The following is a 21,779-nucleotide window of genomic DNA, read 5'->3' as shown; positions in this document are numbered from 1 at the left end:
CCTTATGGAAACATTTTAAGTGGCAGAAATGGTATTGACGGGATGATTGTGAATGCTAACTGTTAGCGCCACAGTAGTACCAAAACATGAGCCATAAAGTTGCAAAGTGACTCATAAATATCAAATACAAAGCTATCGTTATTTAAAATCCAGCTACTATAAGCTCCTGGTCGCACCAGACCAAGTGAGGCTGCAGCAGCAAGACATTAGCATGAACTGAACTGAGAGAGAATCTGTTTTATTGCCTATAACCTCAATTTTTATCTGTAGGAAAAGGGCATTTTTCTCTATTTTCAGAAGTTACATTGTCTTGCTTTAAAATCAATGATATTAAAAAATGAACTTAAGCTCACTCTGAATAAAATCAACCAGTGCTGGAAGATAACCAAGTTCATTGACTTAAGCACTGTAATTAAATACAAATTTGCAGACGACTGGTTGCTCTGTATATACAATCATACATCAAAATCTTGAGTCGGGTGCTGGTGGAGAATGGGAAACCAGAGAAGTCAACATGTGTCTGCCACTGCAGGTCTTCGTCAGGGCTTTCAAAATATACAACACAGGTATGGCCCCACTTGTATAGTAGCAGGAACCAGTAGGAGGCCATCACACGACCCATATAATGACATGATAGGTGAAACACAACATGTTTTTTGTTATTTGTCATTATTCTCTACCAAGCATTTTTCTCACAGCCTCCATCCCAGCTCTTCCTTTTCATTCTGTGTCTGACTTATCAAAGTCATTTCTGTTTGTCATTGAAGCTGCTCTGTTCTGTTCCTGGGGGTCTTTGCTGCTGCTCTCCATGTAGGCACATGGAAGGGCAGACAGGTGTGCTCTCTCTGTCTTGGGCTTTCCACACAGGCGCATGGAGGAAGCTGTCTGCGTAGGCTTGAGGAAAGTGTTAACTGAAGTGACTGAACTGCTTTTTGTGGCATCACCCTGGAAGGAAACACGGTGACTGGTCACTAAAAAAACACCCGCCTTTAGTGGCTAAAAAGCTGCTGGAAATGCAGCAATGACTAACTGTAAAACAACCATTGTCTTGTACAGTGGTCTGCAGCCTGGCAGTCTCAGCAAGGTGTCACGCCATCCTCCGTCCCCTTCACCACCGATAACAAAGTCAGCTCATATACTACATCACTTCAGAGACATACAGTTGTAATGTATTTGTGGTTTGCAGAAATGTACAATGCTTATTTCTCGCCAAAATGTTTTCAGAAACATATTTTAGTGTACTGTGAGAAAGTCTGTGACCTGACGCCATGTTGGAAACAGATGAGTGACGAACCAAGCACCACCCGCCAGACGACCCAACTTTCTCATTTTATAGATTATCTGTCTCATTTAGTGCTGTGAGCATATTGTGACAGTTTATAAAGTACGACAATTTTGTTTTCTTTTTAACAAAAGTTAATAACAATAGCTTTAAGTAACATTTTCATTGTAGGACTTTTACTCATAACGGACTATTTTTAGATCTAAAATTTCTACTTTTACTTCACTAAATAATGTAAGTATTTCTTCTAACACTGAAAATGACCAAAAATCTTTCCTGCAAATATGGATGTTTGTTTTGTTTTATTTACTTTTATTGAGAAATCGGATAGGTCTTTTCTTTCACTATGCTGCATATTTTGGGTTTTTTGTATTTTGAGAGGAACACAGGTTACAGAGCGTATTAACAACAACACATACACAAAGGTATCAGTGAATTATCTTCTGAACTGATATTGGTTTATGTTGTTTAGTGTCTTCTGTGCACACCTGTGACCTTACAGTTTATTTCTGGCTGCAAACCAAACTTCCTCCTGGATAATAATAATAAAGTTAAAGCTGCAGAACACGTCCGTCTTTTCTTCCTTTCGCAATATCAACATCGCAGAACGTGATAGTTGTCTCTGACTGAGTGACTTACTAATGACAGGTTTTTACTCTTGAGTCTTTTAACAAACACTCGTGACACACACACACACACGGACGGGCTGGAGACAATAAAAGGAACACCTGTGCGATATAATCTAATACATCAGCCCTGCAATAAATATTTGTGAAGCTTATAACATTCAATTTGTGTGTCAGATGGGTGCTGACTCAAGTCTTTGGTAATCACTGAGCTGTGGTTTGTGGGGGTGCTGTATTGGATTGCATTATACTGCACAGGATACTGTATCCACCCCCTCCATGTGCCTTTAAATCATTTTCCGACTACTGCTGTGATTCACTCTTATTTTGACTCAACCAACAGTAACATGTCTCCTGAATCTGCTGAATCGGCTTCTGCACAATTGCTCTGCAGGTTATCCTCATATTTTGCTTTTGTTTCATCATTTATACCAATAATTATGTTATAAATAGCAGCCTGTTTCCTACGACTGCTGCTTTACGGGCCTCTGTCTGTCATCACAACGTTCGTCTGGTGCTTTTTTGATGCTCTTTGGGACTGAATAAACCTGGTGGCGACAGACCAACATGAACGATCAGATTATTCAGATGTTATAGATAGAATTATATACCTTATATTGCGCATATTTTTCTTAAGATTATCATGTGTGTTCTGAAAGGGTGACCATTTTCAGAATATAATATAATATAGGTTAATCTGCAGTGGTTTTACAGGTCTGGCCCAACTGAGATCAAATTGGGCTGTATATGAACTAAAATGAGTTTGACATTCCCTGTAATGTTTGTGAATGTGTCTATGTTTTCATTTTTTAGTATGATTACTTTATTTTTATCACCATTCAAGTTAGCGGAGGACTAAATTGGAAGTTCGCTGCTCAGCCAGCGGAAGTCTCGAGTGCGCTTGCTTAATGGGCCACACAATGTGGATGTTTCGGGTAATTTTATACCTCGGAAATCAAGCTTTTATGGCTTTATGCGCCGCTGAGCAACTTTCATTGGAATGAATGCTATATCCAGTTCTGTTTATACATCTACGGTCGATGAGCAATAACGACAGATATGTTTAATCTACCGTCAACTATTTGTTGCCACTAACATCCTCCTTCCTACCACATTTCTATCATGGAAATCTTCCTTCTTACCATCATGGCAACAGATGTAAAAGTTGGATAACTCACTGACAAAGCTGATTATGCTGTATTATTATAGCATAAATATTATTATACTGACAATCTCTTCTTTAATTTCATGTCTTTCAACTATTACTGGTGGAGACTTTGTTTGAAAAGGTCAGAAAAATAGAGCAAAAGAAGAAAATGAGCACTCTTCTCCCTGAAAATGACCATCGATGTGCCCTTAAGCAAACCATTTAGCCCCTAACTGCTCCCAGCAGAGTGACTCACTGGTCGACAGATGAATGGAAATATACTGTATGTAACTGTAGACGAGGGTGTGAAGCTGGCTTCAACGGAAATATGAAGCATGCCAGCTCTTGGTCAACTTATCCTGGTTGAATCGTTTTCAGAGGCTTTCAGGCTGCACATTGATTTTTCCACACACAACTCATGCTGTACTGTATCTACTGTTCTGTGGGCCATTATGAATTCATAAGCTCTCCTGCTTCCTCTGATCAAGTCTTCAGTACAGTTTGAACCCACTGTAATAAAATCAAAACTCCTTTGTTTATAGAACAAGCTGAGAATTTAACAAAAATGTGTTTTTATTCCGTAACTAGCCTGATAAAAGCAGGAATATATGTTTTTAAAAACTGTGGCTCAAAACTGTGGGGGCAGACTGATCTATGGAAAATATTAGAAATCAATAAAACACATTCACTGTTCACATGCAGAGTAAGTGGGCGTTGTGAAGATCAATATATTGAATACCAGCGAGTCAGGGTTAGCTAAGTGTATGTGGCTCCCTGCAAAGCTAATGACAAAACTTATGTAAAGGTAGAGCACACAGTCACTAGTATAATCGTGCACCTCTATACAAACAAGTGTCAGGCCTGACTGACTGTAACGCAGCTCACTCTGGTCTCCACACTAAACTCCTAAACAGGCTTCCAATCATTTAAAACTCAGCTGCCTGGATCATTACCTGCCCCAAATCATCCGACCACGTCACCCCCATCCTCACCCAACTACATCAGCTCCCTGTTCAGTACTGCACTGATTACAAAAACCTTCTGCTCACCTTCAAAGCCCTCCACAACCTAGCCCCATCTATCTCTCTGACCTTCTCCAGGAGTACACCCCCTCTCACTCCCTGCGCTCTTCCTCTGCTGGTCTCCTGACCACTGCCACCTCACGCCTCAACACCATGGCTGCCAGGGCTCTCAGCTGCCAACTGAATGTAAATGTTGCTTGTACGTCGTGGTTTACCCATTAGGAGGTGGACAGACATCAGCTTAAAGTGCACACACACTGTATGGGAGCGCATGCTGCTGCACACATAAAGTCAGTTAATATGTACAAGCCGACATAGACAAGGTACAGTAAAGTCAGACTGATGTCGACGTAAGTGAAGAATGGTGACTTCTGTGCAGACAAGCTGTTTCATTAATGTTCAAAGAAGAGAGGTGAACACAACCGCTGCAGGAAATAAACCTGAACATGCTAGTATATATAACTTACAATTAAATTACATATATGATTTTATATCATTGACTCGTCAGTAGGGGTGTGCCATATCATGTCATTCATGATAATACCGGTATATCTTTTTATATGATGAGAAAAATTCATAACCTGATACACGCAATATTTCGACTTGTTGACATATTGTTGTCATACTGTGTGAAATTATTACCGACTCCATGGTGGCTCCAAAAAGAGGAGCAGCTTCAGTAGTGTGGAATAAACTGTGGTGTCCTGAATGTTTCATGAACAGCCCCAGACTTCTCAGACTCTTTTACTGACTTACTGCTCAGAGGGAACTCATTCAGCGGCTCCCTCTCCCTCTCCTCTCTTGCCATGCGCACAAGCGTCGGTGTCGACAAGTAATGTTTTCATAATCCTTTGGTAATATAAACCTACGTGACCCTCACAGCTCGACAAAAAACTACATACATGTGAATGTGCAGTAGTCTCAGAGTTGGTGAGACAAATTTAAAACAAAAAAAGTAAGGTGTAACAAGATGGTGGTCCTAAACTTGACCTGAAATCAACCATTAGTTTTGTTGTTCTAAGGTTTTTGTAAAGGCCTTTTCCAGCTCCACAATTTACTTTTGAAATAGTGAATCTGATCTTAAACATGTTCTAAAAATGGTCTTTGGTTAAAGTTTGTGTCATGTTCATGTTTGTTCCCTGCAGAGGCTGCATTAAAACATGCATGCTTGACAATATGTTTGCTTTAAGGAGCTCTGAAACTTTAATTCTCAGGTCTTTACTAGCGGAACCCATCAAATCATATAAAGAATAAACATCTTAACACAGCAAATCTGACAAGACCTTAATGTACAGCACAATTAATTCTGCATTTCACTTAACCTCCCAAAACAAAGACGTCTTTGAAGTGTCTTCTTATTAAAAACATCTACAGTTTAAGTCTTGACATATTTATGACACAGGAGTAAGACGGGCCTTTGTACAAAACCGGAATGACTGAGGACACAGTCATTCATGTTGTGTTGTGTATTTCATGAAAGCCCGTCAAACATGTCGGGGCAGGTCCGCTGATTCAGTCAATCTCAAGGTAAACACAATATTTAACTTACAGGAAAATCTTTAAAGGAGCCTTTGAAGTTAATCAGCTCATTTAAGGGAACATACATCCTCAGTCAGGCTGGTCACAGGGAGGGTAAATTGAGTCATAGGGCTGTCAGCAGCCCTGTTGCATAATGTGATGAAGAATTCCTCCATTGTTTCAGTGTCATTGTAATGTAAGTGCACTGCGTGCTGTGATAAGCATGAGGGATTTCCTTGGAAGTGGTTACAGTCGAAGAGTGTAAGCCGGTAGATCTACAATTTGTTAAAACAACAGTTGCGGCAGTACAGTAGCTCAGAAGTTCAGTTCCCTGTTAAAACCTCAAACAGGAAGTCAGTTCCTAAGAATTGTTGACCGTGAGTAAGAGGAATATTTAAGAGATGTCTTACTTGTTCCAGTTTGAAGATGTGCTGGTTGAAGTAGTGCTGGAGACGCTCGTTGGCAAAGTTGATGCAGAACTGTTCGAAGCTGTTGTTCTCGTAATCCTCAAACCCAAAAATGTCGAGCACTCCGATGGACAAGATCTGAGGAGGACAAACAAACACAATAAGAAAACAGTCTCAGACATCTTAAAGCTAACTGTGTTATGAGTAAAGGCCTTTGCGCCAAGTATGTTTCTTTTTTGTCCGAAACTGTCACACGTCTAAAAATAAATACTACTTCACACTGAGTCAATCATGTTTGCACACTGAGTCAGTTATACGTCAGTCATTAAATCTGGATGAGGTTTGATTTTCTGTGTTTGTCACATCAGTCAGAGCCTTTGGAGACGTTTGACCAAGAATCAGTGAAGTGGGATCAGTCAGTGAGACACAGCCGCAACAAGACAGAGGAACGGGCTGCACAGAATCCCTTCATAACTCAGACAGCTCACTTTCAACAGATCAGATACACAGATAAATAACCTGTTACGAAAATTTTAATGACGGACCAAAGTTTGGGACTTAGTGTGAAAACATGACTGACACAACGTGAGATTGTATTTATTTTAGACACGTGACAGTTTCAGACAAAAAAAAAAGACTCAGTGTGCAAAGGCCTCAACTCTGTGTTTGTGTCATCTCACCTTGGTGGTCTCCTCCAGGTCCTTGATGTTGAGCAGAGCGTGGTTGATCCTGAAGACGATCCAGTCAAACAGAGCGCTGTACAGGGACTTTGCCATGGAGTCTCGCACTGTACCGGCCTGCAGGTAGACACATACAGTATCCCTTCAGTGTCACTACCACTACTGAAATATTAGTTTAGAACTTGTAATTGATTTAAGGAATACCTAATCCACAAAATAACAATTTATATATCAGTGACTCACCCCGTGTTACCTTGGATTCATGAAGAAAACTGAATTGTGAACAAAGAATCCAAAAATGGCTACAATTCTTGATGAATTGAAGTCATCAGGATCCGCATTTAAAAACAGCAAAACTACATTAAAACATCCTTTTATGAACTGTCTTATCCAGTCATATTCTCTGTACTTCCCAAACATCCATTTTTGCTAAAACCTCAGTATTGAAAACACTTCCACATTAACAGTCTCGAGCACAGATGCCTCAGCAACTCAATGGAAAGTACGGGCAGAGTTGAAACACACCCGCTTGCTGATCCAAAAGTGTTTTGAGTATTACGGTTTAAGTGAAGATGCATGTGTTTGGAAGGTACTGAGCATACAGCTGGATAAATGAGAACTGAATTATACTGCATGAGTTGTGTGACAGTTTGTAAACTGATGTACTGATAGAATTTTGTTGCCTTTTTTGGATTCTTTGTTCACTATTGAGGCATGCGAGAAAATCAAAGTTCTCTTCATGAATTCAAGGTAAGACGGGGTGAGTAACTGACACACAAATGATCATTTTGTAGGTGAAGGCAGATTTCCATGTACAGTATCACAGATGAGAAACCTCATCTGTCTCATCTCTGTCTAAACAAAACAAAATCTGCCTATTGATTGATTGATTGATTGAGATGTTTATTTCGAATGTGATGCAATAATAAAAGGAAAATAATAATAAACAATATGAAAAAGAAAGAAAGAAGAAATTTTTTTTTTAAAAAACATACTGAATCCAATAAGAAGTAACATAAATCAAACAATACGCATATCCGAAAAGGAGTGAGAAGAAGTAAAACTTATTTGCTCCCACCCCTTCTCCCTAACATAATAATAACAATAACAATAACAATAACAACCTCCCTACCTAGTCTAAACCAAAGTACATGAGCACCTAAAGCTCACAAACTGACATGTTACCAGAAACCACTACTTTAGATTCATTTCCTGTATTTGTGTCACATGGGTTTCACCACTGCCTCGCCCCTTTAGGAGACAAGCAGCAACCTCGAGTCCATTCATTCTAACGGGAGAAGACAGCCTGCTTCACTAGGGACTCTTGGCTGAAGGAATACCTGGACTTGCTAAACATGGAACGGGCAGCCTGCCTGTTAAAAGCCTTGCTAAGTGCCTGGAGGACAACTGGGACACTGTCTGCACGCTTTTAAAACTGTTGCCTCGAGGTTAAAAGCCTTGTATACACCGGATGTATGAGATCCAATGCATGTTACATAACATTCTGAATGTCATCCTTGCATCGCCGAAACCCAAACCCCCATTTTGCTGAAACTTTCTAGTTTTCCTTTTGTTTCCTCTTTTGGTTAGTGTTTGTTTCATCTTTCATTGCTTTGTTATATTCTGTTATTTCCTGCTCTTTTTTCATGCAGTGCCTTTCTTGTCTGATTTTCCCTTGCGAGAATGTACAGATTATGACAGTTTCCTTCACCCTGTAGTCACTGAAGTAAATACTTGATCCAGTTTTCACAAGCCCCAAACGTTCTAAACATTCTGACACTGAGTTTTTTTCATACAAACAAATCAGGAGAAAATTCACTTTGCTCGAGATTAGGGCTAGGCGATATGACCAAAATCTCATATCACGATATAGGTAATTTCCTATCCCGATAACGATACCTATCCCGATATAGCACATTTTAATCCAATGAATAAAAAGTTGCCCCCCCAATGGCATAAATGTGCCTCTGTGTGTGCTTTTACGCAGCATGCAAGTGTTCCGGATTCAGAGGTGTGATGGAGATCAGACTGATCAGAGCTTTAAACCCTGCCATGAGGGAGTACAAAAACGTGACTAGGACGAGGGGAGGACATTTCTCCTCGTTTGATAACATTATGATGAGTAGGGCAACCAACTCATTTTAAAGAAGACGAGAGAAAAAGAGAGAGAGAGAGAGAGAGAGAGAGAGAGAGAGAGAGAGAGAGAGCAGCTGTGGTTGAACAAGCTACAGAGTGAGTGAAGAGAGGGAGTGCTGGTAGCGAGAAAGCTGGTGAATCAGATCAATGAAATGTTATTTTCTGATTGTTTCACAGCGATAAGTGTCGTAAAAGCTTTGCGAATTAAAAAGCCAAGAAGAGTAATTTATCGACGTGATCCATGCAAAAGATGGACAGACTCCAAATGATGAAAAATATTGCCGTAAAAAGTGTAATTCGCGTCACAACGATATAAACAATAGAGCAAAATATGAAACGATAGACATTTTTCTCACGTCACACGATATATGTTGTCATATCGCACAGCCCTACTCGAGACATGTTTCTGTTTTAGCAACACACTCTCATGAGATCTGGCAACAACTGACGTGTTCTTACACTCCCTTGCTCTGAAGACATTAAGCTAATAGATAAGAATGAGCGGCAAAATAAGAAGCAAACATTAAATCTGTACTGTAGTGCTTGAATCTGCTTCATCTATCTACACGTTAATACACTTCCAAATGAGGTGGGGTTATACGAAGGAGAGATGACCACACCCACTTAGAAGACTGAAAGTGGATACCATTTTGTACCACAAGTGCAGCTGAAGTGCAAAAACCTATTTTATGGGGGGGGTTATGTGCCGAACTGTCCAAGCCGAGAAACAGTGCGGCACATAAAGTGATAAACTATCATTACCTTGTTTTTTGTAAGGATTAAACAAACGACACACAGCCTGTTACTCTTTGAGCTTTGCAGCTGCTGGAAGCTGGATTGTGTTACTTCTACAGAGAGCCAAGCTATCTGTTTCCCCTGCTAGCTAACCAGCTGTTAGCTCTTGCTCCATAATTACTGTACAGCTGTGAGAGTGGTATTGAGCACATAAGCGTGTCCATCTCTTCCTGTGAATTGATGATTCTTATCTGTGCATGGCCGAAGGTTAGAAGAGTCATTCGTTATTTCGGGCGCCAACTGATGCTTGAACTGCAGACATCATTTGTGAGTCACCTGCTGAAGCTAAACGCACCACATATCTGTATTATACATTAGAGCTTGGCTTTGTTGCGTTACAGTTTTTGCACAGGTCCAGCATAAAGAGAAAACAGCGAATGGAGGAGTTTAAAGATAGACAATAAAATGGATTTACGTTAATATTTGAAACTTAGACGTGACATCACAGTCAACACTGACCACGTATGAAAAGGGTTATTTAAAAAAGATGTGTAGACAGTTGTATTTCTCCTTTGTGACTAAACATTTATAGTTTGAGTATAAATCACATTCTCACTGTACTCAGCAGACATTATTCTGAGAACTCTTACTGGAAAATAATGAGTCATCCTAAAAGGTAGAATTCAGAGGAAACCAGACAACTCCACTGCCTCAACACATCTCTAGCATTTCTATTTTTCGACTGAAACTTTGCCACAGAAGGCAGAGACACGCTGGCAGACCGCACTGTACAACAGCAGGACGTCCCTGGGCCATTATATATGTCATTACCACATTAGGTGACTCATGAGATCTGCCGAACCGATCCGAGTGTGGCACAGACAGCGTGATCTGCCAAGTTCTGATGGACGAGGCTGCAGAATGTTAAAGTTTCAGTCATGGCCTCATGGAAATATTAACTTTAACAGGCCAAACATAAACTAAACACACAGCATATGAGGCTCTGCTGGGAAGACCAGCGTGATATCCAGATAACAAACATCACATATTTAGATGATACAGAGGCAGATATAGAAAGAATAGTGTGCTGGATCAGCGTTGTGTGCTCTTCTTATAAACACAGAGATTATTCAACGAAAGCTTCCCTGTCAAATTATCAAGAAAACTTTAATTCCTGTATCCGCTGGAAAGATTTGACCTCGCTGCAGCTAAAGGTGAGCCGGCGACTTCAGAAACAAAACAAACCATCAAGTGTCCACTCAATGTTAAAATTCCTCTGTTTCTAAATAATTAACAAGGATATTTTTAGCAGCCACGAACCAAATATGCCTTCCACCAGTCAGGAAAGATATTATTTTGAACCCCATACATGCTGCGGTCTAATGACCCATAAGCTTTTCATTATTTAGAGGAAGTTGGACATAAAACATTGAGAGGGAAACAGCCTCGTAACTCTGACCAAATGGAGAAAACTCATTACAGAAATGCTCGGATTTCTTTTGAGGTTTTCAAGTGTATGATTTCAGTTAACAGGCAGTGAGATTGCTGGGACTGTTAGAGCAATATTTACACAGAGACCACCCAGCGAGCTACCAAAACAACCACTGTTTGTTCATATGAAATGACTCCTAAATATCCAACAGGCCATTATGAGGTTGTTTCGACGGTAATATGTAACACGCCACCATCTATCGGGGGAGTTTGTGGTAAAATAGTGCTGACGTGAGCCGTCTGTAAGAAAATCTTTTCACGCAACTCACTGAATGTGCGCAAGAAAATATTTAACACGTGACATCACTGGAATATGAAACATTTAGGTATCATGTGTAAAAACCACCTCCTTCAAACTGACACCGTATCCGTGTTGTTCCCTCGTCTCCTTCAGATGCCTCTCATCTGCAGACCGTGACGTGTGTTTGTTTTCAATGAAAACTGTGGAGGGACTTGAAATGCCTTCCCGTCTCTCTAAACACACTGAAGGACTCTGTGCATGTGTGTTTGTAAGTGTGTGTTGGTGTGACTGTGTGTACATGTGTGTTCACATGTGGCTACAGACTGAAAGCAGAGAGAGAGAGAGAGCAGGAGGAGATCCGGCGCTGGTGCGCGCTGTCCTGTAAACACAGCCGGGTCAGACTGAAGAGACGAGGCTGCAGCGCCGTTATTGAGTTGGCGAAGTGCCTTTAGTCGCACTAATGTGTATGATACTCTATTTAAACTTTAAAAACTCATAAAAACGGCTCATGTATCTTTAGGTTTGACTCATAAGACTGTATATAAAGATAAACGTCATGACAGCTCCCCGAAAGTGAAGCCAAAACATCTGGATTGCCCCCCATGTGGCTTGCTACAGTTCGAGTCATAAACCCCGCCCCTGTCAGTTAGTAGCTGGGACATGGGCCAAATTAAAGTAAATTTCTCCCGAAGACGGTTTCCGTCATTTGAAGTCCTTCTTATCAAGCAGATAGAAGTTCATGTATTCATTTTTCTGATAAGATTGGTTTTAATTTATTATTTGACGCTATAGAAAGGGAGTATGAGCTCATGATTAACAGCTGTGATCGGCTCACATTGGAGTGGGGGGGGTGTTAGGGTGGGACCACAGTAGTAGGAATGGGCATAAGTATTTGATTTTACGTATAGAGTAATCCACGCCCAACGTGAGAACAGGATCTTTACATTGTTTTATAATTTAAAACAGGTAAAATCTTATTTCATTGTTGAGCTGCATGAAGTGCAGGCTTTGCTTTGCGCCCCCTTAACCCCGCTGTCACTTTGCCTCATTAATCATGAGACGACTGCTGCGGGAGTGTGAGCTCCACACTGGGGAACAGTTGATGAGGGTCCGCCCACACACACACACACACAGTGACAGGGCAAATGGATCCCACAGCTAACGTTATCTAAGTTATTTACAGGTTTAATGACAGAGCTGGCTGTTGCGGTGTCAGTGTGAGTTTGTTGGGACCATTAAATGGCTCGCTGTTGGATGTTAGCCGCTGCTGCTATGTTAGCTTGTGCTAACCTGGCAGACGGCAAACTGACTGTGAGGAGAACAGCAGACCCTGGGGACAGTCCTTCAGTGCTGCACCTAACCTATGTAATGGCAGCAACAGAAAGTTTGATGATTTTTCTTCTTTTAACTTCGGATTTATGGTTTAATGGGCTAGCTGAAGACTGGTTGTTCTATAATTGAATTTAAAATTGCACTTGTTTTCCGTTGTTGAACAGTTTACAATACTATTATTCATATTCTTTTGTTGGTGCAAGTACTCTATAATTATTTATTGCGAGTACTTGAGTATGGAAGTTACATAAAATGGCCATCCCTACTTGATACCATGACTCCAACATCAGATCACTACTGCACAGGCTCTGGCTCCAAATTACATCCCCAGCCCAAGATGGCAGCGCCCATATTCTGGATATTTGGCTTCATTTTTATACAGCAGGAGAAACTGGAGACGCGTCGCCCATCTTTATATACAGTCTATGGTCTGACTCTAAATCCATACTACAGTGTACAGTGTGCTAAACAGTAATGTTCATAGTATACCAATTTTGAAGTCAAGGAAATTAAAATAACTGCTTTATACTAACAGGAAGTGATACAGCACTCACACCATGCAAGTTATTTTTCCTAGGAAAGCGAAGGCATGACCCTCCCTACTCTGCCTTACCCTGCTTCTGATTGGCTTACGCTGACACTTGAATCTCACTCCTGATACCTAAACCTAACCAAATCACTTCTAGTAATGTGATTTTACCCGGTCTACATCTACTTGACAGCAGGACAGGAGCAGATATGTTTATCTTTCACATGTGAGGAATTTCACCATCTGAGACTTAAATCTAATATTTGTGCCTTTCCTCTGTCTACATGTCTAAATTCACGCTCGTCAGATATTTAATGTTCGCACGTCTACAAGAAGAAGAGTTTCACCTCGGAAAGTTTGTAGGGAACAATCAGCTTCTCTCCGACAGTGACCGTCTTCCGTGTTGTCAAAGCTTCAAACAGCATCTCTTCTTTGACCTAGTCATAACAGAGGGAGAGAAAGTGAAATGAGTTCAGTCCTCTCTTTAAAGATGATCAACCCATCATTCCCACCATCACTGTACAAAGCAACAGCAACAGTGTGTGCTGTGACTACAGAGTCCCGGATCATCACCGAGCTTTGAGTTGTTTTGACAAAAGAAGTCTGACACTTTCAATTCAAGCTGCCTTTCATCTCTGACAGTGTTTAAGTGCTTGTGTGCAGGGTGACAGCTTGAAGAGGTGCTTTTAGAAATCTACAGTAGCAAAATTCTCTGTTTTGGTAACTGTCTTCCTTTAATCAGTCGACACTGTCAGACAAAAATCCTCTAAGCACAGAGCTTAAGACAGAAGAGGAGATGTGACAGTACTGCACAAACTTAAACTTGAGTCTAGTCATTAAACTGGCTTATGGCCTGTAAACAATAAAGCTGTAATACAACACTTAAAGGAATACCTAACCCCCCACATGATCATTCGTGTATCAATTACTTGCCCTGTACTACGTTAAATTTGTGAAGGAAACTGTTTTTCTCTCATGCCTCCACGGTGAGCGACAAATCAAAAAAGAGGGAACATTTTTGATGAATTTATTTATTTACAAGCGAGCAAGAAAACCCGGGAGTCAGAGCTGACGTATCATGTTGGACTTCAGCATTGTTAACCTTTTTTTTTTTAATCTTAACTCATATTTAGAGAACCTGCAGCAATAAAAACTGCCAGTAGGATTATTTTGTCATACCTCCAGCAGTTCTGAGACGACAGGCAGCACCTCTGGGTTACAGATGTCGATGGAGTCGTCCCTGTAGGTTTTCCTCTTGTAGCGGATGTTGCCCAGGTGAAGGATGGCCGACAGCAGACAGAAGATCCTAAACAACAGTTCAAGAAACGTTTAACTGGTTAGAATACTGTGGGTCTGTCTGTAGCTGCAGTTACTCATGATCTGGGGAATCCCTTGATCCTATTAGAGGAGATATTAGATAGATATTATTTGATAGAAATAAAGATACAAATATCAATTCACATCATGGTACTGGTGGTGATGATGATGACTGTGATGGCCAATGAGGCTGGGAGGTTTGCACTGTAAGAATACTGTCTTCTCTACACAACAAATCTGTCTTCGGGTAAATTTTATCTTGCACATACCGGTATTCTCTATACCCTAGACTGTGAATTGTGTCACATTCCTTGCGCAATATTTTGCACGTTCATGCACAAAAATTCAAGTTGCAAGTTGCAGCTTCTTTAAGTTACACACACATAAACCATACATTCAGCGGTTACTTTGTTAGGTACACTTTGCTAGTACCAGGTTGGACCCCTTTGCCTTCAGAACCGCCTTAATTCTTGGTGTCATAGATTCAACAAGGTGCTGGAAACATTCCTCAGGGATTTTGATCCATATTGACATGATGACATCACACAGTTGCTGCAGATTTGTCGGCTGCACATCCATGATGTGAATCTCCCGTTCCACCACATCCCAAAGGTGCTCTGTTGGACTGAGATCTGGTGACTGTGGAGGCCATTGGAGTACAGTGAACTCACTGTCATGTTCAAGAAACCAGTTTGAGATGATTTGAGCTTTGTGACATGGTGTGTTATCCTGCTGGAAGTAGCCATCAGAAGATGGGTACACTGTGGTCATAAAGGGATGGACACGGTCAGCAACAACACTCAGGTAGGCTGTGGTGTTTAAACCATGCTCAGTTGGTACTAAGGGGCCCAAAGTGTGCCAAGAAAATATCCCCCACACCATTACACCACCACCAGCAGCCTGAACCACTGATACAAGGCAGGATGGATCCATGCTTTCATGTTGTTCACACCAAATTCTGACCCTACCATCTGAATGTGGCAGCAGAAATCCAGACTCATCAGACCAGGCAACGTTTTTCCAATCATCTATTGTCCAGTTTTGGTGAGCCTGTGTGAACTGTAGCCTCAGTTTCCTGTTGTTAGCTGACAGGAGTGGCACCTGGTGTGGTCTTCTGCTGCTGTAGCCCATCTGCTTCAAGGTTGGACGTGTTGTTGATTCAGAGATGGTCTTCTGCAGACCTTGGTTGTAACCAGTGGTTATTTGAGTTACTGTTGCCTTTCTATCATCTTGAACCAGCCTGGCCATTCTCCTCTGACCTCTGGCATCAACAAGGCATTTTCACCCAGAGAACTGCTGCTCACTGGATATATTCTCTTTCTGGGACCATCCTCTGTAAACCCTAGAGATGGTTGTGTGTGAAAATCCCAGTAGATCAGCAGTTTCTGAAATACTCCCCAACAACCATGCCACGTTCAAAGTCACTTAAATCACCTTTCTTCCCCATTCTGATGCTCAGTTTGAACTTCAGCAGGTCATCTTGACTATGTCTACATGCCTAAATACATTGAGTCCTTGTATACATAAATAGCAAGGCTTTGGTTTACAGTTGGGATGTGGGCAAAGCAAAAGGTGGTGGTATGGTAATATGTAAAACCAGCATAACAAGGAGGTACGTGTCATTTGTTTATGCAGGAGTGCGGAGGATGAAGCAGATCACACACTTGTTGCGGTCTTATCGTGTGTGTCACTCACTGTTTGCGCGTGGAGGGAAGAAAGCCCACCATCTCCATGGCCAGCTGAAGCCTCTCAAAGTCATGCTTCAGGTCTTCTCCTTCGACTGTGAAGCAGTCCTACCAAAAAAAAAAAAAAAAGAAAGAGGGTGTCATCAGGTTTACAGCAGCAGTTACGACACAGCAGCCTGGAAGCCAGAAGAGCTAATGACAAGTCACTATGAGGGACTCACTAGAGACTGTTGACATTCACAGTGCCCAAATGTTTTTAATGTTTACAGAGCGTCCGGCAAAGATGCTTAAAATAGTTCCTCAGTTTACTTTGCAGCTGAAATGAAAAAACAACCGAGTGGCCTGAAGCAGACAGAATGAGTGACTCATACTAAAATAAGCTATCATTAAGCAGCTCGGGGGTCAAACACTGCCGAACAGCAGCATGTGCAGGTTCTGCTCATGTAGTGGAAAATCTGCCCTGGCTTCCCCCTTTTAAACCAGTCCACAGAAATTTGGCAAGCTGGTGAAAGAGCTGAGAGAAGCAGCAGTTTATGGGTTTTCCTGGGTTTTTAGTGGGCGACACACTGAACTAGGAGTTTGTTTTGATGAAATAACGGTGTGCAAACAGGCGCTTCTATGCACAACTTCACATTTTACACATAGTAATTAGGCCTCTATAAAACAGAAAGCATTCAAATACTGTGTGTCAAATATCAGAAATATCATTTAGCAACCAAACACACATCAGAAGGAGTAAACTTGTGGATAAATCTGGGTCTGGATTAGTTGTTTATGACAAGAGGAAGAGCTCTTTTCCAGACTAGGACCACATGCTTTGATGTAACTACGTAACTACACAGCCGTTCACTACATATACACCCACCGTAATGTGAGCCCTGCTCTCGGCTTTATGGGCCCATTCCACTATGGCTGCCATAATTATCACATACCGAGGCCTCCGAAACACAAACACTCCAAACATGAGACTCACACTTACACCAACGTGCCTCCGTCTTACCTCCCTCGCTCTCTGCTTTCATAGCACAAACTCACACTGACCTGTGAGTGACTCTGGTGTTACATTTCTAAAGCAGGAAAATCTACATTTATTGCACAAAGGTTGCTCTAACGTACTTTTCTTTCAGGTGAAAAAAATGTGTAAATGGAGTAAAAAGCTGTTTGAGGCTACAGATATTGTAAATGTTAAAAAATGAAACAAAAATAACATTAAAAAAAACCACCATAGTCATTCAAATACATCAAATACAGTTAACTTACTTAGATAGAAGGAGTGGAAAATAATGACTTAATCAAAGAGCAGTGTTACTTACACATGTTAACAAACAGAAACATTAACGCCCACCACAAAACCAAACAAATCCCAACACAAATCAAACCAGACTTTTTGATCATTGACATCATTCAATCAGAGTGTTTCTGTTGCAGAGTGATTTGAATCAGATTCAGTGATTGAGAGGTGAAGGTGTGTCTTTGTGTGTCAAATAACTTGTGGCAACACAGAGGAATGAGCGTGTAAATAACATGCAGCTCAGCTGCGAACCAGCTGCTGAACAATGAGGCAGGTCTGAGACTAAAACTCTGCCCACTGATCAAACACTCAAACACGACAAGTGTATCAACAAGTGTATCGTGGAGTGTAGATCAGTGTGTTCCACTAAGGTAACCTATAGTAGAGATAGTGTACTCTGAAATGTCTCAACCAAGACCAAGTTAAGTCTTTAGAGGATAAGTCCAAGTCCAGTCTCAAGTCTATAGAGAATAAGTCCAAGTCTTTAGAGGGTAGGTCCACATTTTTAAAGGGTAAGTCCAAGTCTAGTATCCAGTCTTTAGAGCGTAAGTCCAAGTGTTTTTGCCAGTTTTTAGAGGGAAGGTCAAAGTTTTTTGAGGGTAAGTCCAAGTCTAGTCTCAAGTCTTCAGAGGGTATGTCCAAGTCAAGGCTTAAGTCTCTAGGGGGTAAGTCCTGGTCCTGTCTCAAGTCTTTAGAGGGTAAGTCTAACTCTAGTCTCAAGTCTTGAGAGGGTAAGTCTAAGTCTAGTCTCAAGTCTTAGAGGGAAGGTCCAAGGCTAGTCTCAGGTCTTTAGAGCATAAGTCCAAATCCAGCCTCACGTCTTTAGAGGGTTGGTCTTAGTCGAGTCTCAAGTCTTTAGAGGGACGGTCCAAGGCTAGTCTCAGGTCCTTAGCGCGCAAGTACAAATCCAGTCTCAAGTCTTTAGAGGGAAGGTCTGAGGCTAATCTCAGGTCTTTAGAGGCTAAGTCCAAATCCAGTCTCACATCTTTAGAGGGTAGATCTTAGTCAAGGATCAAAGTCTTTAGAGGGTAAGTCCAAGTCTAGTCTCAAGTCTTTAGAGGGTAATACAAGTCCACTCTCAAGTCTATTCTAGAAGGTGAGTCCAAGTTTAGTCTCAAGTCCTTAGAGGGTAAGTCAAAGTCTAATATCAAGTCCTTGGAGGGTAAGTTCTAGTCAAGGGTCAAGTATTTAGAGGGTAAGTCCAAATCTAGTCCTAAGTCTTTCTAGGGTAAGTCAAAGTCTAGAGGGTGAGTCCAAGTCTAGTCTCAAGTTCTTAGAGGGTAAGTCCAGGTCTAGTAATAAGTCTTTAAAAGGTAAGTCCACATTTCTAGGTGGTAAGTCCAAGTCTAGTCTCGGGTCTTTGGAGGATTAGTCCAAATCTTCAGAGAGTAAGTACATGTCTAGTCTCGAGTCTTAAGAGTGTAAGTCCAAGTTCAAGTCAAGGCTCAGGTCTTTGGAGAACAAGCCTAACTCCAGTATCAAGTCTGGAGAAAGTCCTGTCTTGTGGAATAGATATTTCTTTTTTGCCACTGAGTATTTTCTTATTTAGATTTTAACATTCTTGAGAAATGTTGAAGATTTGATACCAGAAATCCTGTTGATTCATCTTTAGTAACTTGGTGAGGACTTCACCTTCAGTATGGAGGGTTTCAATAAAGAATACTCTGCACTGTCAATGATCAAACAGTCACACAGGTCACAGCAACACAGGCAGCTACAGTAGCCAGGATATGACTAGACATACCAACATAACTCAGAGGAGCAGCACAACAGGGGAAAGCAAAAACAAACAGAGCTGAAATAAACACGACCCAAACCAAACCAGGAAATATCCAAACAGCAACAAAATGAGCAGGAGAAGGAGGGGAGGAGGGAGGGAGGGAGGGAGGGGAATGTGCAACTGTGCAGGGCAAAGTGTGGCTTGAGCTGCAAGTGCCCAGGTGTACCCAAATCTACTTGTTGAGGTTTCTCCGACACGTACAGACACACGGACAGCACATACACAGATACTGACCGGTTCACTGTCACAGTAACTGTCCCAGTGCAGTTGGCGGGTTGACTTTTTCATCTGGAAATGTTAAGGCAGAGTTCACAGGGGGGGGACGAGGTTATGGTTAGAGAGCAGCATTCAAATGGAGACACACAGTGTACACTTAAACACAGATTTATGAGCAACTGACAGCAATGGAAGGACGGGCTGTTAAGACACAAGCGACGGCTGGACCTCACAGTTCTGATCCTTACAGACAAATATCAAGTAAACAGTCAGACAAGTCAAACATTCAAAGGCAAATAGACACTGATGGAAGAGACGGACGCACACAGACACTAAACTAAAGCACGTGTCATGATTGAACACATGAAGACATAAAAGCAGGATGAGAAGGTGGAGATCTGCAACACACATGAACATGAAGGATTGAGAATGAATGATTGGCTTTACATGACAGCTGACCATTTTAAAGCATACCATGAGATTTTAGGTTTGATTTCCTACCTTTCAGGATAAATATGCATGGTGAACTTGATTCAGACTTGATGAAATCTTTTACATTAAAGTGACTATTGGATTGCAGGTTGTTCCAGTTTGTAAGCAGGAACTTCTTCACTGCATCTGAGATTTCAGAATCTAATGCTGAAAAGCAACATGCCTGTGGATATTCTCATTTATCCAGGTCATAGTTACCTCAAGGCAATTGAATCGAACGCAACTGGATTTAGGCCCCATGTCCACCAAAGTGTTTTTTTCCAGCTGAGTTCTAAGAGCTATCGTAGGTAACTGGACTTGCTTGAGTTTCTTGAAGACGATTCACCTCTCATCCAAGAGGCCTCTTCAGTTCTTACTGACTGGTGAGAAGTCGCAGGCTTTAAACTCTGTGTTATAGAGTTGTGAAGGTCACATGTGAGTCGTTGACCCACCTCACCATCAAGGTTAGATGGGTCCACGTGTGAATGGGTGTTAAGTTGTCTATGGAGGGATCTCAGGACTGCATTGGACAGCTGAAAATACCAGGTGCTCCTCAGGAAATGTCCAGCTGGGAGTGCTTGAGAACGCTACGGAGGCGCAGCGATGTATCAGCTGAGATGCTTTGGTTGCGTCCGCTTGCTATGATACAGAATATCTAAGGGAAGGCTGAAGCACGTAGGGAGATGGACTGGACGGTCATATCTCTCCTCTGTTGTTGTTCAGCACTTGTAAGATGTGACGGTTGGTCTTTGTGGTATTTGTCCTGCCCCTCCTCCACTATGATTGGACAGCTGGGTAAAAAGTACAGCGTTTTAACTGAAGTTGAACATTTCCCAACTCTCAGCGCTTAGAAAAAAACGGGCAGTGCTCAGCAAAGAGTAGACGCTCAGTGTTTGAACTTTGGGTAAAACGCTGCACTCATCACTGTCACTTTTTACCCAGCCGTCCAATCACAGTGGAGGAGGGACAAATACCATGAAAATCAACCGTGACATCCTTCAAGTGCTGAACACCAGAGGAGAAATATGTTAATATCCTGTATATTTATTAACATATGTTTCATCTGGTGAACCCACACAGACTGGCAGATCCATCATCTCTCCCTATGTGCAGAGCAAGTACTCTACCTTGTCCTGACTTCCGCAGATGCAACAAAAGCATCTCAACTGAAGACATGCTGCTCATCCAAAGCGCTCTTAAGCGCTCTGAGCTGAGTGTTTCCTGAGGAATGCCTGCCATTTTTAGCTGGGGAAATCTGCTTGGTGGATCTAAAGGGCCTTGCAATAAATTACCAGATTCACATGATCTTTTATACGCAACATCCCCGTCTGCTCGCCTATGCTTTTCTGGATTTTTTCAGCATCATATCTTGTATATGAAAAGCATTTCAGCAGGCACATAGATTCAGTCAGAGTGTCTTTAAATGCACCTTCAAGAGTTTACCTTACAATGTACAACTGCAGTAAGACACAGTACTAATGTAACTCCACTGATTAATTTAAGGGCATAATTAACAATGTGGTGACAGAGACATGTGCTTGTTTTTCTTGAGAGGCCACTATGTTTGAATAACTGTTTTTCCTGGTTATTCCAAGCATCTAGAAAGTTTCAGGTCTTTGCAAAATAACTTTTAATTCCAAATTCAAATTTACTAGATCCTATTGTTGCTATAAAATGAGGAAATCAACCTAAAAACCTGCGGCTTGCTTTGGCCAGTTAAGTGTACATTTGTGGTTAAAGGGCTGATTAACAGATGCAAAACAACAAGTGTGGATTAGATTAAAGATTAAAGGCCAAAGTGGGAAAAATTCATAACTGGGGAAAACAAAACAACTGCCATCACTGCAACATGTTCACATGGGCTGTAAACAAG

The 21,779-nt window shown here is 41.4% G+C and overlaps 1 protein-coding gene across 7 annotated transcripts in view; it reads right to left on the bottom strand.

The window, feature by feature from the left end:
- myo9aa (myosin IXAa) overlaps positions 1 to 21,779 on the bottom strand; it is a 163,459-nt gene that overhangs the window by 52,583 nt on the left and 89,097 nt on the right. For all 7 annotated transcript variants that reach the window (XM_049597461.1, XM_049597481.1, XM_049597489.1 and 4 more), the window contains 6 exons: positions 19,454 to 19,507; positions 16,159 to 16,256; positions 14,326 to 14,452; positions 13,494 to 13,583; positions 6,683 to 6,799; positions 6,006 to 6,140 (listed from right to left, as the gene is read on the bottom strand). In XM_049597461.1, coding sequence (XP_049453418.1) covers positions 6,006 to 6,140; positions 6,683 to 6,799; positions 13,494 to 13,583; positions 14,326 to 14,452; positions 16,159 to 16,256; positions 19,454 to 19,507 — 621 coding nt within the window. The remainder of the gene's footprint in view (positions 1 to 6,005; positions 6,141 to 6,682; positions 6,800 to 13,493; positions 13,584 to 14,325; positions 14,453 to 16,158; positions 16,257 to 19,453; positions 19,508 to 21,779) is intronic.

The sequence above is a fragment of the Epinephelus fuscoguttatus genome, linkage group LG2, assembly GCF_011397635.1.
Source record: "Epinephelus fuscoguttatus linkage group LG2, E.fuscoguttatus.final_Chr_v1".
NCBI lineage: Eukaryota > Metazoa > Chordata > Actinopteri > Perciformes > Serranidae > Epinephelus > Epinephelus fuscoguttatus.
The sequence above is the reverse complement of the archived record's forward strand: the minus strand, read 5'-3'. Positions and strand labels throughout refer to the sequence as shown.